Source organism: Macrobrachium nipponense, chromosome 8, assembly GCF_015104395.2.
Source record: "Macrobrachium nipponense isolate FS-2020 chromosome 8, ASM1510439v2, whole genome shotgun sequence".
Classification (NCBI taxonomy): domain Eukaryota; kingdom Metazoa; phylum Arthropoda; class Malacostraca; order Decapoda; family Palaemonidae; genus Macrobrachium; species Macrobrachium nipponense.
Genome location: NC_087203.1, coordinates 40106434 through 40124143, shown reverse-complemented (window position 1 = coordinate 40124143; position 17710 = coordinate 40106434). Strand labels below are relative to the sequence as shown.

Here is a 17710-nt window from a genome sequence, read left to right as displayed (position 1 = left end):
ATAAATACCACCCAGTGTGATAGAGCAAAAAAAAAAAATAATAATAATAATAGCAAAGGCCCTCCACTGGAGCCTGTGCAAGAAACATCAGCTACCTTGCAGTAATAAGTGGTACGAGCACCAACCTGAAGGAGTGATAGAAAACGATCAGGCAAAGATCCTCTGGGATTTTGGTATCAGAACAGGTAGGGTGATACGTGCAAATAGACCAGACGTGACGTTGATTGACAAAATCTAGAAGAAAGTATCGCTCATTGATGTCGCAATACCATGGGACACCAGAGTTAAAGAGAGAGAGAGAGGGAAAAAATGGATGTGTCAAGACATGAAAATAGAAATAAGAAGGATAAGGGATATGCCAGTGGAAATTGTACGATACGATCCCAAGATCCCTGAAAAGGAATCTAGCAAAACTTGAGGCTGAAGTAGCTCCAGGACTCATGCAAAAGAGTTTGATCCATGAAACGGCGCACATAGTAAGAAAAGTGATGGACTCTTAAGGAGGCAGGATGCAACCCGGAACCCCACACTATAAATACCACCCAGTCGAATTGGAGGACTGTGATAAACCAAAAGAAATAATAATAATAATAATAATAATAATAATAATAATAATAATAATAATAATAATAATAATAATAACAAAGACACCGCACAAATGGGATTTTCATGCCCAAGGGCACTAGACAAATATGCAAGGTTGAATGTATTACAATGACTTGAGGTTCACATATTTACCAGCCTAAACTTTATTCTAGGTGTATTTTTTTACTTGATTTTCTCATTAATCTCTACTAATTATTATTTTTTTTTTACATGATCGCAAAATTTTCGGTCAAATAACTCTCTCTCCTGACTGAGATCGTAGCAATTACATCAAGCGACATAATTACATGTTTCTCTCTCTCTCTCTCTCTCTCTCTCTCTCTCACTAGCGTGTTTAAGAATGAGGTTAGAACCACATTTTCCCAGTTACCTACCGACCAGACGTCTGCGACTGGAGACTTCAATCGACAGTATAAAAGGATCTTGTACCTCGGACAAAAAACTATCGTGTGAAAATTTGTTGAATCCACTTATTAGAAATAAATGCACAATATATATATATATATATATATATATATATATATATATATATATATATATATATATATATATATATATATATATATATATATATATATACGCTTTTAAGACGATGAAACTCCCACATCATTAGAAACTTCATATGCTTTCACAAAAAGGCCATCCTCCAGTGTCGAAACCCTCTACATACAAAGCCTAATTTAAATATGCCATTTGAGCAGTGTCTAATTACCTCGTGATTAAAAACCTTCCGTTACAATGTTCCTCTATCCTGGACTATCTAGGTGATCGATCCCCTCCTCCCTCATCTGCACTTCCTAATTACAGACCTTTCCAACAACATATTCTCCCAAGATGACCAAACCGTTTCAAAAGACTGTGACTTAAATTTCTGACAATATTCAAAGGTGTTTTATCCAGTTTGCTTTGTATTTCTACATCGGTCACTCTATCAATTCTTCTCACTTCATCTCCTAGCACTCACTTTCAAGTTGTGTTTATAATACCTTGGTTCATTCCAACTTTAGCTTTCCAAGATCCTGTTTTCCTCTTCCAGATCTTTTGCAAACATCAAACTACCCTCCGTGCAACACATAATCTACGATTCCGCTTTTTTTCCCCACATCCTTCTCTACACAAAATGGTCAAGGGCGATGGCTGGTAATCTCATGCCTTTAAATCCTTGAATATATATATATGTTTGTAAAATTTGTTACACTTATTCTTATTCTTGAGCTTTCCAAAGGCAAATGGCCAGACTGAAAAATATATGTCTGAACGCGACGAGCACAATATTCCTATGGTCCAATGCTGCAGGAGTAGAGACGTCCTTTGAATACCCAATGATACAGACTTTTCAACAGCTGACCAAGAGAAGATAACATCGTCTTAACAATGCTTCACATACATCTGAAATTTAGCTCTGATTCGTTATGAAGTCTTTTTAAATGTCTAACCATTCGTTACAAGGCCTCGTCTTTCGATTCAAAATTCATCTTTCTTCTGCCCAAAAACAAAAAAAAAGAATGTACTAAACAAGGTTCGACACTTTCAGCAGTAAAATGTCTAAGCATAAATTACGGTTTATCATTAGTTCACGCATTATTTGTATTTGAAGACATGGACTGTCGGAAAACCTAACGATATGTATTAGCACATGCACAAAAGTTAAGACTGTTATACAGTTTCCTCTAGTTAACAAAAAAATTAGGTTTTCATTTACCAATATCCTGAATATACCCTTCTTGTCTCACTTGAGACGGACAATGAAGAAAAAGTAGGTTATCATAAATTTCTTTGTATTATCTTGCATAAAGTAAAATGAGATTAGTTGTGTATAATGCTGGTAATGGGCACAAAATTTTAGCTCAGAGGTGACGTGTAGACCTTGACCCGGGGGAGGGGGGGGGGTGTGATAAACGAACACTTTTTGAGACAAGTAAGAAATTTCGGCGGTAGTGGAGGGGGGGGGGTGGGGGTGTTCCTCCCTACCCCGGCCCATAAAGACTCCACTTCCGGCAAATGTATCTGTGATACAGCCAGAATGACACATGGAGTAGTATCACGTGCGGTAAACTCGAAGGATGCCCTTTTACCTTTGTACAGGAAAACAGTAATATAAGCGTGAGGGATCGGCATTTAGTGTATGCGCAGAGGGACTTGCTCATAAATACTACATAAACACAAAACTGCAACGGTAATTACACAGGCGCTGGACATTTTCCTTTTACATGGAGGATCGTAAAAATCTATTTTCTTTAAATACACGCAGCACCAGATTGCATATAATGATACATAACATAACCAAACGGTTTAACCAGTAAAAGGCGAAAGAGGAAAAAAACCAGAACACGAGAGTGATATGGAAAGGAGAGAGAGAGAGAGAGAGAGAGAGAGAGCAAAGGTTAAATATACAGAGCTGCTTTTCACGCCTGACGGGATGTGCGAAACCTTTATATAATAAAATAATAATACACCCATCACGATCATGGCTTTTAGAGGAAGGGGGAGAGGGGAGATGAGGCATGGGGGAACGGGACTCTCTTGGGATTCCCCATCCCAATCACAAGGGAACCCCATGGAGGAGGAGGAGAGGGGATTGCGGTTGGGGAATGGGGGGGAATAACATGAAAACTTCTACAACGTAGCACTGGAAGAGACAATGCAATCCAGGGTGCCTGGAGGAGGGGGAGGAGGAGGAGAGGGAGAAGGGGAAGATGGACAGGAAAGACGTGAAGCAGTAATGGATCCTGTCCTGATCATGTTTCTTTGTACTTCTGACCTCTCTGGTAGTTAAGCCAGGATGGTGGTCTAGGTGGGGGGGCGGTGGGGGGTGGTAGAAGGGAGTGGAAGCGGTGATGCCCCCAGACATGGGAGGAACGAAAACAGTCGAATAACAATGCAAAAACAGGACCATCCTGCATTTATCTCACATGCACGCATGCATAGCAACAGCGAGAGTACCGGGCAGTTGAGCATAATTGGGAAGGATGACAGGAAGACCGCATGATGGGTGAAACGCTCTCCATAAAATGATAAAACCGTGTCAAGAGAGACGCGACCAGCCGTCGTTCAATTTCTGTGCATCCACCTTTAGAAGAGAGAAAATCAAGCCACATTTAAAAACAAAATGGGACTTCCATGTGGGATGTACTCCGCGAAAAATACAACCGATCCTGTCATCAAAACTATCTTATTTGTGTTGTGGAAATTGTCTAGGAATTATGCTACTATTACACGACATTAATGCATTATTTCCAAGCATGCTTTTTAGACAAATGAGAGAATCAGTACGGAAGCACATATGAAATTTAGGTACAAATTATCATCAGAATTCGAAATCGATCATCAAGCATAAAGGAGTTTCGTTCAGCAATTTATATTAAAGAAAGCCCAACAGAGATAATGTTTAATCTCTCTCTCTCTCTCTCTCTCTCTCTCTCTCTCTCTCTCTCTCTCTGTCTCTCTTTATATATATATATATATATAAATAATATATATATAGATATATATATATATATATATATATTATAAGGGGCAAACTCAAAAAGAAAATTTACTGCAGAGGAAAATCGTGAAATGTTAATAAAACTGAGAAAAATAAGCGAAAGATTCGCGAAAATTTATGACATCCATCCCTCCTTCCCTGTCGCTTACAGCTCTTTCGCATAATAGAAGAAAAAAATGGGGGGGGGGTGGTTGGGAACGCAAAAGAAAGAAAATTCAGTGAAAGTTCACATTGTCGTCAAGGCATTTGCTGTATCTTGGAGAATAAGGTAATGAGACATCGGCGGAATCGAGCATGAAAATGCATGCATATTTGATTGATTCTGCTAGCACGTTTCTGACTGAGAGCAACTCAGGACCCCCAAACAGGTGTAAAAAGAAATTACCATTATACTCTTCACCTAGTGGTTACCCTATCAGTATCTTACTTTGCATTCATACCCATACTTCAGCATTTAACAAAACATTTTCAATCAACTCCTTCTGGCAATCTATACTGATAACGCCAACCAGCACCTACTTCTTCCATTACTGTTCATTTCCTCGACTTAAATTAAAGCAGACAATGAGAACAGTAAGTATAACTGCTGAAAATACTCACAAGCTGCGTGAAGCCGGCAAAATCATCAGCACCGGTGACTCAGGTCTGGGAAAAGAAAGTAATGATATTGAGGATCATCGTTTTACAACGAAACATCTGCAACCTACTGGAAGAGTGTTCGCGAAAATTTCTAGTCAGCAACACATTGTAAATCCTGTAATGGTAAATCTCGTGAGCACAATCAATAGCAGATAAATGTTTGTGTATATGAGAGAGAGAGAGAGAGAGAGGAGAGAGAGAGAGAGAGAGAGGAAGAGAGAAATTTATTGGCAAATCTCGTGAGTACAATAGCAATAAGAGAGAGAGAGAGAGAGAGAGAGAGAGAGAGAGAGAGAGAGAGAGAGAGAAATCTATTGACAAATCTCGTTAGCACAATAGCAATGAGAGAGAGAGAGAGAGAGAGAGAGAGAGAGAGAGAGAGAGAGAGAGAGAGAGAGAAATTTATTGGCAAATCTCGTGAGCACAATAGCAATGAGAGAGAGAGAGAGAGAAATTTATTGGCAAATCTCGTGAGCACAATAGCAATAAGAGAGAGAGAGACGAGAGAGAGAGATGAGAGAGGAGAGAGAGAGAGAGAGAGAGAATTTAGAAAGATAGCAATAAAGAGAAGAGAGAGAGAGACGATGAGAGAGAGAGAGAGTGAGAGAGAGATTTATTAGCAAATCTCCTGGCACAATAGAAATAAGAGAGAGAGAAGAGAGAGAGAGAGAAGAGAAGAGAGAGAGGAGAGAGATATGTTTATAAGCAAATCTCCTGAGCACAATAGCAATAAGAGAGACCTTACCTTACAGACCTTACAGTTCGTTCGGGTTGCCCCAGGTCCCTCAGTGTGAGGCACCTATAATGTCTACCAGAGAGTTGCTAGTACATCTTCCGGTATATTTTGCATCTTCCAATCTTGGATGGTCTGGGATGCAGCTTAGATATTTGTCGAGCTTATTCTTAAACACATCTACGCTCACTCCTGATATAATCCTCAGATGAGCTGGCAACGCATTGAATAGACGCTGTATTATCGATGCTGGTGCGTAGTGGATTAATGTCCTGTGTGCTTTCCTTATTTTTTCCTGGTATTGTTTTGGGCACTATTAATCTACCTCTGCTTGCTCTTTCTGAATATTTTTAGTTCCATGATATTTTCTGTTATTCCTTCTATCTGTTTCCATGCCTGAATTATCATGTAGCGTTTCTCTTCTTTCTCTAGACTATATAATTTAAGGATTGTAGTCTTTCCCAGTAGTCAAGGTCCTTAACTTCTTCTATTCTAGCTGTAAAGGACCTTTGTACACTCTCTATTTGTGCAATATCCTTTTGATAGTGTGGGTACCATATCATATTGCAATATTCAAGTGGACTACGAACATATGTTTTATAAAGCATAATCATGTGTTCAGCTTTTCTTGTTTTGAAGTGCCGTAACAACATTCCCATTTTTGCTTTACATTTTGCCAAAAGAATTGCTATTTGATGCATTGCATAACATGTTCCTATTCATCATCACACCAAGGTCTTTAACTGCTTCCTTATTTGTGATGTCTCATTATTAGGTCCCCTATATGCATATAGCTTTCCTTCTCTGTCTCCATAATTTATTGATTCAAATTTATCAGAGTTAAATACCATCCTATTTTCCTCTGCCCAATCATATACTTTGTTAAGGTCTCTTTGTAGATCGTTCCTATCTTCATCACAAGTAATTTCTCTACTTATTCTTGTGTCATCAGCGAAACTACTCACTACCGAATCCTTAACATTACTGTCTATGTCTTCAATCATAATAACAAACAGTATTGCAGCTAAACACGTACCTTGTGGCACACCGGATATTACCTTGGTTTCATCCGATTTCTCATCGTTTGCAATAACTATCTGTTTCTGTTGTGTAAAAATTCTTTTAACCATCTTCCTATTTTATCTACGATATTGTGTTTTCTAATTTTCTTTGCTAATATATTATGGTCTACTTTGTCAAAAGCTTTTGCAAAGTCTAGATAAACCACATCTGTTTCATTTCGCTTTTCATATTTTTGAATATGTTCTCACGGTGGACTAACAGTTGGGTTTGTGTACTTTTTCCGGGTACGAAACCGTGTTGTCCTATATTAAACAAATTATTTTTTATTAAATGTTTCATAATATTTTTCGTCATTACCCTTTCATACACTTTCATAATATGTGATGTTAGACTCACAGGCCTATAATTACTTGCCTCAAGTCTTGATCCACTTTTGAAAGTAGGGGTGATATATGCTAATTTGTGCTCATCATAAATCTTGCCTGTATCTACACTTTGTCTTAATAATATTGCAAGTGGCTTTGCGATAGAATGAACTACTTTCTTTAACAAAATAGCAGGAATTCCCATCAGGCCCTGCAGCAGCTCCATTTTTAATTTCATTAATTGCCTGCACAATATCAGCTTCATTAATTTCTATGTCAGCTAGATATTCACTATTTTCGTCCCTTACTTCTATATCATTATCTTCATTATCTATTCTAGGGGTGAATTCTCTCTTATATCGTTCTGCCAGTATGTTGCAAATTTCCTTTTTTTCATTCGTTAATCTCCCTTCAATTCTCAGAGGGCCTATTTCTATTCTTCTTTTATTCATCTTCTTCGCATATGAGTATAATAGTTTGGGGTTTTGCTTGATATTTAATAGGGTTTTTTCTTCCAATTCCCGTTTTTCATTTTCTTTTGATTGTATAATCTTTGTTCTGCATTTTCTATCTTACTTTTTAGTTCTATAACTTTCCATGCACTTTTTTCTTTTGCAAGACCTTTTTTCCACTTTCTGATTTTCTGGAACAAGATCCTTCTGTCTCTTGGTATGCATGACTGATGTTTTACTTTCTTCTTCGGTATATATTTATCCACTATTTTCTCTAATATTTTATATAATATCTCCGTATTTACCCTTATGTCATCGCTTACGAAAATGTTATCCCAATCTTTGTTTAATTCTTCATTTATTTCTGACCATTTTATATTTTTATACGTAGAAGTTGTATTTTCCATATCCTTCCCACTTTTTCATTTCTTGCTTATCTCTGTTTTCACTTGCTTTGGAATGAACTGTTAATTCTATGACATTATGGTCTGAAATACTCGCATTATAAACTATTATTTCTTTAACATAATTCACCTCGTTCACAAATGCTAGGTCTAAAGTATTTTCCTTTCTTGTTGGCAGGTGATTTATTTGTTGAATGTTGTATTCTAGTAGCATATCTAATAGCTTTTCGAATTGCCTCTTATCTTCTGCACTACTATTCCTCTCTTTTTATATGTATAAGTACATCCACAATCTCCTATTCGTTCTTTCCACCTTCTACGAAAGGAAAGTTGAAGTCACCAGATAGGAAAATAGTCCAGTCCTTGTGATTTCTACATATATCATCCAATTTTTCAATTATTAAGTCAAACTCTTTAGTATTAGGAGGTCTATATATTACTATGTTCATTAATTTTTCAGATTCAAATTCTACCGCTATTAGTTCACATTCTGAGTTACTATATTTCTCATATATTTTTCCTTGTTTTTTGTTTCTTTCCCATATATTGCGGTTCCCCTTGATTCCTATTTTTTCTATCTGATCTATAAGTTTGGAACCCTTTTATTTGATCATCATTCCCAGTCTCTTGGGAATACCAGGTTTCACTTATATTCATTATATCTATTTTCTTTTCAATTTGGGTTAGTTCTTCTAAGTACTCTATTTTTCTTTTTGAGTTACTCGTAACTAAACCCTGCGCATTCATCACTATGATGGTTTGCGTGTTTCTCCTTTCATTTAATATTGGTAGTAATAAGGATTTTCCCATGTCTCTTTCCTGTTTCTGGTATGTTGTTCTTTTTTTCATTTCCAGAAATTCTGACATTAAAAAATCCAACTTTTCCATAATATTTGATCTTTCTTCATCATAATTATTCATTTTGTGTCTGAATCTGCAATTTTCTCCGTTTCTCCAATATCCTCTTGCATAATAAATACAGTTATTATCCTTGAGTAGAATTTTGGAGCTGATGCATTGAAATTTTTGCTGACATCTCTCTCTGCATATCTCATTGGTGGTTTGCTTTTCTCTTTTACCTGATATTCTTGATTTCTCTCTTTATTCGTTTCTTTCTTATTTTGGATTTTATTACTTGGTTGGTTATTTATTTGATTATGATTCATGGCTACAGGGTGCATATATTTGCATATTTGTCGAACTTACATCCTTTTCCTTCTTTTAGGTTTTTGCATATTTTTGGATGCAGATCTCTGCAATCATCCCCATATCCATCTAGGTATGCACATTTACCATATATTTCATAGTTGTGACATACCTTAGGATGTTTGTAGTAACATCTTTCTCCAAATCTGCAATTCCCTCTTTTCAAAAGGTTGCAGATTTTGTCTTTCTTGTCTATTTTTTCCTCTTTCCCGTCATTGTGTAGATCTGGGTAGAGAGAATTTTATTGGCAAATCTCGTGAGTGAGCACAATAGCAATGAGAGAGAGAGAGAGAGAGAGAGAGAGAGAGAGAGAGAGAGAGAGAGAGAGAGAGAGAGAGAGAGACTAATAACCACATGACCATTCACAGAATGTCAGGAGTGCGATGCCAACTGCCAGGGCGAGGAGTGTTGTCACGAGGAATGCGCTGGGGGATGTTCCTCGCCTCGAAACGCCTCCGCCTGCGTCGCCTGCAAGCACGTCTTCTACAACGGATCTTGCATGAAAGAGTGTCCCGTACATATGTACAAGGTTAGTCTCGTCTCCCAGACGCGTGTCACGGGTGAGCTTCGTGTCTGACATGCAGGCACAGAGAAGTTTCGAGTTCTAGACAGCGTACGCATGTTAAGGGAAGTTTTGCGTCTCGTTCACATGTAAAAGGAAGTTCTATACAAGTGCAAAGGGAAGTTCCGTGTTCTATATATATGTGCAAAGGAATGTTTCGTATTCTGTACATTTGTAAAGGGAACATTCTCGTGTTCTATGTATAAAGCAAAATTTCGAGTCATAAATATATACTATAAAGCGAAGTTTGAATCAAATAAACATATACTATAAAGCGAAATAATTTCGAGTCAAATAAACATATACTATAAGGCGAAGTTTCGAGTCCCATACACATATTTAAAGGGAAGTTTCGTGTTCAACGGGAATGTTCTGTTTTCGACAACCAAAAGATTACACGAGAAAAGCCTTAGAAATGTTTGTTCCCTTGATTAACAATATTACTGAAACTATGCAGTGGAAATTCTTGCTTCATATTAGTATGATGCGAATCTTACACAAATATCATTCCAGTTTCAAGTTACCAATAAAAAAATCTTTCACCATTTATTTTTAGGACTTGTTGATTTGTTGCATGAGCAATAAAAGATTATTATGCAAAATACTTCATGAATTATTTCTTCACAAAAGCAATACGACTGAAAAACTTTTAAACCTCAGGTATCTACAGTGAATAAAATGCGTCATGTGTCTTGGTGTACAAAATTACATAAGAGTTGATATAATGCTTATGGGTTTTCACACAAAAAATAATCACATACAAATGAAAAGCGTAAGGGCCTTCCTTCTATCCAAATAAAAAAGCCTAAAGGAATTTTTAGGTTTGAGGAAAATCATAACAGTTCCGTCAACAGCATTCTGCCCAAACTCAAACTACCCCTCATCTTTTTCCAGATATTCGACTGGACCTGCGTCAGCGAGACCGAGTGCCTAAGCAGAAAGAAGACATCGCTGTGCGACAAAGGTTGCCAGGCTGTGAGGAAGTGCGTCCAGCAATGCGCGCGTAGCAGTGACGAATGCACTGAAGAATGCCTCGAGAAGAACGCGCGAAGGTGCTACAGACACTGCCCGCCTTATGGGAGGAAATGCGTCTTCCACTGCCCGACGAAACACGGCGGGATGGGGAATGCTTGTCTCTCCAGACGAAGTAAGATGACAAAACTCTTCTACTTTTAACATATTTTCCTCATTTCATAATGACTGTACATCTTGCATTCACTTGCTGGGAATAACCCTTACAAATTATACATACCCACAATTTTATCCCTACATCTTGCAGTTATTTTCTTGAAAACAATTTTATATATTTACATATGTATGTGTTCGTGGATGTGGGTCTGTCGTTTGAACACACGTCACTTTCTTGCACTCACAGATTCTAAATCACAAATATCACCTGATATTTACCGCACTGAAACCTGAGAATAACTTACAGCAAAGGAGAATTATAACTGAAGGGGGCATCGTCCCCAGCATAGTAGAATGGTCAAGTATACTGTCTATCACTGCATCTAAAACAAAGACCCTGGATTGAATCCTGACCAGGCCAGATGTACTTATTTATCATTCCCAAGGCGGCAAAGAACTCGATAGTCAGTTATGTCTGTTACTTGGTATTTGTTTAATTGAATATATATTAAATATATACATCTATATATATATATAATTATATATCATATATTATATATATATCATATAATCTATTATAATGTATGTATATATATGTGTATGTGTGTGTGTGTGTGTGCGTGTGTGTGTGTGTGTAAATAAATTCCTCTGTTAAAACAGGATACGTCTCAAGTATATAAGGCCCATTAAAACACTCTGCTTTATAAGGGTGGTAGTCAGACCACCGAAATACAGTCCCTACCTTTAAACCAGAGTGTTTTAATGGGCATTTTATACTTGAGATACACATATATATATTCTTACGCTTGAAGTTGAACTGGTAAATTTACCACAAGGATGTTGCTGATCTGACTGTATCACTTACAAAGGAAGATATATACGATTTAAAGGAAAAGGGGCGTAAGGCCATATTTTAGAGGGATTCTGAAGAGTCGTGTATTTACGATACAAAAATTCAAAGACAATGAGGGATAAGATTGGTCACCGGGGGTCATACGGCAACACAAGAAGCGAATGTAAACTGGGTGCTGGGGACTAAGCAGTCGACCAGCCAACAGAGGCAAAATGGGTTCAAGGAGAGAGAGAGAGAGAGAGAGAGAGAGAGAGAAAAGTAGCTTACGCAAGAAGGTATAATGCATAATGAGCTGATGTTTCAAACTGCTGTCATTATAACCCTAATAACAGTGGCTACCGGAAGAATGGTAAAATCGAAGATAACGTCAACAAAAGCTTGCAGTATAGTATACAACTTCCGCTAAGGGCTACTCGTCCACGATTGAACCTTTGGAAGGAAATCAACGCCATAATGACAATGAACACGAGTCAACACGAACGATTAGACTGCACCAGTGGTCGGATAATCGGTCCACCTGTCCGATTAAACAAGAGCTCCTGGCAAAGTAACCAGCCACGCAATGAGTTTGGGGTTATCGAAGGTATGGATTAAATGCAATTAAGGACCTGACTATAGTCCAAGGTCGCCGAAATTGCCAAAATTCTACAATCATTTAGTACAATGATAAATGTCTCGTCCTCACATATTTACTTTCCAGACTCGCGAGGAAATTATACGTGAATATCTGCATATTTGAATATCGCACATACTAACGTATGACAAGATTTGCTAACTCTTGAAAACACTTCAGATATTGTTTAATGAGAACAAACCTTATCAAGAATAGATCCTTATTTTTACAAACTGAAATAACAAAAAAATAAATAAAATCGAGAAGTTCCATTATATCTACAGATATATCTATAATGCCTAGATCATTAATGCAAAAATATAAATCTATAAAGGATATTAAGTAACTTTATATCCTTCGCTTCCGATGGCAAACAAATGAGCACTTGGAGGTTTTGTTAGTTTTGACCTGACAAACAAAGCCAGTGCCTCAACAAACAACTACTTTTCGATGCGGGGGAAAACATGGAGGGGCAACAACTTACGGAGTTTTTATATTACGAATTTTTTTAAAGCGATTTCGTCGATTCCTACTTTTGGAAACCATTCCATGATTCTTGTTTTAACTGCCAGGAAAACATTCCATGATTCTTGCTTAACTCCTGGAAACCATTCCAGATTCCTTTGCTACACCTGCTTGAAGCCAAAATTCATGATTCTTGCGTAACTGCCTTGAAACCTTTCCATGATTCTTGCTTTTAACTGCCTAAACCATTCCATGATTCTTGCTTAACTGCCTGGGAAACCATTCCATATTCTTTGCTTTAACTGCCTGGACACCATTCCATGATTCTTGCTTTAACTGCCTGGACACCATTCCATGATTCTTGCTTTAACTGCCTGGACACCATTCCATGATTCTTGCTTTAAACGCCTGGAAAACCATTCCATGTTCTTGCTTTAAAAACTGCCTGAAAACCCATTCCCATGATCCTGCTTTATTCTTGCTTGAACATTCCATGATTTCTTGCTTTAACTGCCTGGAAACCATGTCCATGATTCTTGCTTTAACTGCCTGGAAAACCATTCCATGAGCTAACTGGGGGGGCCCTTCCCCTTTTTAAAACTGCCTGAAAAACCTTATTTTCCATGATTCTTGCTTTAAAACTGCTGGGAAAAAAAACCATTCCAATGATTCTTTGCTTTAAAACTGCCTGGAAAACCATTCCATGATCTTGCTTTAACTGCCTGGAAAACCATTCCATGATTCTTTGCTTTAAAACTGCCTGGAAAAACCATTCAAATGATTTCTTGCTTAACTGTCTGGAACCATTCATGATTCTTGCCTTTTAACTGCCTGGAAACAAGTTCCAATATTCTTGCTGTAACTGCCAAATCCTGATTCAACATTCCAAGACTTCAATGACTTCTTGAATCAAATTGAATCGGTTGCTTAACTGTCAAGACCAACTCCATGATTCTTGCTTTAACTGCATGGACACCATTCCAAGATTCTTGCTTTAACTGCCTGATACCATTCCATGATTCTTGTTTTAACTGCCAGGAAACCGTTCCATGATTCTTGCTTTAACTGCCTGGAAACCGTTCCATGATTCTTGCTTTGACTGCCTAGAAACCATTCCATGATTCTTGCTTTAACTGCCAGGAAACCGTTCCATGATTCTTACTTTAACTGCCTGGACACCATTCCATGATTCTTGCTTTAACTGCCTGGACACCATTCCATGATTCTTGCTTTAACTGCCTGATACCATTCCATGATTCTTACTTTAACTGCCTGGAAACCATTCCATGATTCTTGCTTCAACTGCCTGGAAACCATACCATGATTCTTACTTTAACTGACTATCACGCTAAACAATAATGAATTAAAAGAGAGAGAGAGAGAGAGACCCGAGAGAGACGATGAGAGAGATTGAGTGGGAGAGAGCGAGAGAGGAGAGAGAGGAGAGAGAGAGAGAGAGAGAGAGAGAGAGAGAGAGAGAGAGAGAGAGAGAGAGAGAAATTTTATTTGATCTGTGAATGAGCGGGACCACAACAAATAAAAAAATGAAAACACACACACACACACACACACTCGAAATAGCTAATCATCTCTACGATCTAAAAAAAAAAAATCATGAATACAGACAGGAAATGCTATTGTCCAACATGTATCACAAAACTTGAGATGCAGAACCAGCAAAAAATGAGGGAGTTCCTGCAATGAAATAATATATACGTCGAGGTTCTAAATGACCCTTAATCTGGTTCCTATGACCACCATCGCACTTAAAACTACAACAAAATCATATACGACGGGAACCTCCTACATCCTGGTGGATACACTGTGATACACAGGGACCTGACTTCCAAACACCAGTAATCACAGAGGGCGGTAATTGCAGTACTGCGATTCACGAAGGAAATGATCCTTCAATAAAGATATTACATTTTCAAACAAAATCTGAGGTTACGATTTTGAGGGTTTGGAATTAGAGGCAGGAGGGAGGGGGAAATTTTAACCTGAAGGAGAGAGAAATTTGATGTAGGGTACGAAGTGGAAAAAAAAACAATAAATAAATAAATAGATAAAATCATGAATTTGCAATCCCTAAATCATGAGTATTACAGGTAGATAAGGGGAATGGAAGGATGTACAAAGGTCCTGCAAGGACTCTAGTTAAGAACGGAGTTATTTATGAAAAAGTTTTAAGACAATAAATGACGCCGCTGGGCGTGGAAGGGCGGGTAAGGGTGGGTCTGTAAGCAACAGTATAATTTGGGGTCTTGACTACGAGGGCGGGGTCACGAGGAAAACACATACGTCCCTAACAATGTACAAAATGATGTTGATCAACAGTATACATAATAATACAGCATAACAATTTAGCGCAAGGAAAATGACAACTCATTTTCTCATGTTTCTTACGAGTTCGGGTAATTTTTCACTTCCGCTGGTAAACAAGTGAGCAACTTGAGCTTCCAGTCAGTTTTGACTTGGCAAACGAAGCCACTGCCTTAACTCGTACTTTTCGATGTGGTGAAAACATGAGATTTTTTTTTTTTTTTCTTTTATAGCAAATACGTCGATATCTACTTTTCAAGACCATTCGATGAATATTGATTTACTGGCTATCACGCTAAAATACAATTAACTAAATGAGAGAGAGAGAGAGAGAGAGAGAGAGAGAGAGAGAGAGAGAGAGAGAGAGAGAGAGAGAGAAACTGACACAAGAGAAAACGACAAGGAAAAAACGATGACAAATGCAATTTATTTGCAACCCGATATGGCACCAACATTATTCATTATTATTGTTGCTTCTGTTTTTCGTAATCACAGCATTCTTATGAGATGCATCAGTGAAATAAAGTACAAGTAAAAATTGCGCCGAAGAAACCCTCGGCGCAATTGAGTTTTCTGTACGTTGTATAATCAATGCCACCGAAAATAGATCTATCTTTCGGTGGTCTCGGTATAATGCTGTGTGAGCCGCGCCCCAGAAGCACGATCATGGCTACCTTTAACCTTAAATAAACTAGAAACTAGTGAGGCTAGAGAGCTGCAATTTGGTATGTTTGATGACTGGAGGGTGGATGATCTACATACCAATAGTTTTTAAGATGTGAGGGCGGACAGACAAAGTGCGAACGGACAGACGAAGCCGGCGCAATAGTTTTCTTTTACACAAAACTAAAATTAAGAACAAGCATTCATGGAAAGTTTTCCTCTTAAGGATACAAGACAAAATTCAGTTCTCCCGTCTTTTTTTTTTCTCACTCTCTCATTTTTCATATTTTTGAAACATTAATAACAATATAAATCAATGGCTACATCAAGCATTACCGCTGAAGGTAATGATCCTTGCTCAATTCTTCACAAATACCCTGTCCACAGAGAATTCAGTCCTGGGTACTGTCTTCTTCATAACAATAGCATTATAATTATTATTAATAAGCTGAACCCTATTCATATGGAACAAGTCCACCAGCGGTCACTGACTTGACATTCAAGCATCCAGAGAATATGGTGTTCATTAGGAAGAAGTAAGAGGAGATCTCACTCATTAAAAAAGAAAAAAACAAATTAATAAATAGATACTGTATCAAAATACAAGGAGAACAGTATCAGGGAGCAATGCATTGCATTTTTTGAAGTTCCAATTGCACGACATCCTATGGGAGACTGTTCCACAGTCCAACTGCGTGAGGATTAAAGGACCTCTGGAACTGAGAAAAGTTCTACAGAGGCATATTCATTGCATATCGGTGCTGCTGTTCAGCAAATCTGGTTGCTCTCGGCAGGAAAAGGGGATCAGGGATCAATTGTAAATGTGGAAGACCTCTGTTAAAATACAGATTATGAAAAATTGGCAAACAAGAGACCATCCGTCGATAGTCCAACTCATAACTGTTAATATCAAGAAACAGAAACCTACCACCACGAACCATTCTATCTAAGAGAGATAAATCTCTGACTGAAGCAGACATCCATACCGGTGAACGGTATTCTAGTAAAGGAAGTACAAGAAGTGTAGTCTTCTTCTTTTCTTCTTCTTCTTCTTCTTCTTCTTCTTCTTCTTCCCAGCTTTAACCCATTTCTATATGGGGTCGCCGTTGTGAATGAGTCGTCTCCATCGATTTCTGTCCTGTGCATCGTTCCCGTTAATACCTTTCTTTAACGCAATCTCTTTCTTGGTCTTCCCTTCTTCCTTCTACCCCGCACTTCCATTTCCATCGTATGTCTTCCAACATGATGTTCCTCTCTTCGTAACAGGTGTCTATAACATCGGAGCCTTCCCTCCTGTAATTTCTTTGTCGATCTTCTTACATACTCATTTCTAATCCTATCTTCCAATGTTACTCCCGAAATCCATCTCAACATTCTCATTTCTGCTACATCCATCTTCTTCTCTGTTTTCCTCATACTTGCTGTTTCTGTTCCATATGAAACTTTCCCTTCAATTTCAGAGGAACCTTCTCGTCTCAGAGGACCCCTGATGCAGACCTCCAGATAAAAAAAAAAAAATAAATAAATACATAAAATTTGACGTTAATTTCACTTTGTCTCTGCAGATAGCAGTGCTGAGGAACCATGTTTCCACGCAAAGGTCACGACCATTCAGAGCGCCCAGGAACTTCAATTCTGCACTTCAATCAGAGGCCTCGAAATTTCCATTAATGATGGCGGTAAGTCCTCGTTGTAAGACTGTAAATGTAGTACGACTATGAAGGTCTACGTTTTCTTCCGTTATCTATCTCTCTATCCATCTATATATTGTGTGTGGCATGTCAACCTCTATATTTCCTATCATTTTTGACAGAAACTCCACTAGAGGTCTTGAAATCCAAAAGGAATCAATCAAATGGTGAAATACTCCTCAACTGAAATAACATGGGTTGGATTTGTCATTTACTTCCTTTGAGATTTCAAGGCATTCAGTGAAAAGCATATAAAATATATCAAGAAATAAAGAAGCTGACCAGTACTCTTTTGGTCCTAATAATGTTGGAACTTGTGAATGTGATAAACATTTCATGTCAACATGACGCACGCTTTATATATATATATATATATATATATATATATATATATATATATATATATATATATATATATATATATATATATATATATATATATTAGATATATATATATATAGAGAGAGAGAGAGAGAGAGAGAGAGAGAGAGATAGAGA

The 17710-nt window shown here is 37.7% G+C and overlaps 1 protein-coding gene and 1 long non-coding RNA gene across 2 annotated transcripts in view; one reads left to right on the top strand and one right to left on the bottom strand.

Annotated features, from left to right (window-relative positions):
• The window catches only part of LOC135222701 (uncharacterized), a 347322-nt gene extending 342583 nt beyond the window's left edge, over nt 1-4739 (bottom strand). The window contains exon 1 of the long non-coding RNA XR_010316313.1: nt 4694-4739. This is a non-coding gene — a long non-coding RNA (uncharacterized LOC135222701). The remainder of the gene's footprint in view (nt 1-4693) is intronic.
• The window catches only part of LOC135222700 (insulin-like growth factor 1 receptor), a 272373-nt gene that overhangs the window by 228266 nt on the left and 26397 nt on the right, over nt 1-17710 (top strand). The window contains exons 7-9 of the mRNA XM_064260887.1: nt 9284-9444; nt 10372-10624; nt 17087-17200. Of these exons, the coding sequence (XP_064116957.1) occupies nt 9284-9444; nt 10372-10624; nt 17087-17200 (528 nt within the window). The remainder of the gene's footprint in view (nt 1-9283; nt 9445-10371; nt 10625-17086; nt 17201-17710) is intronic.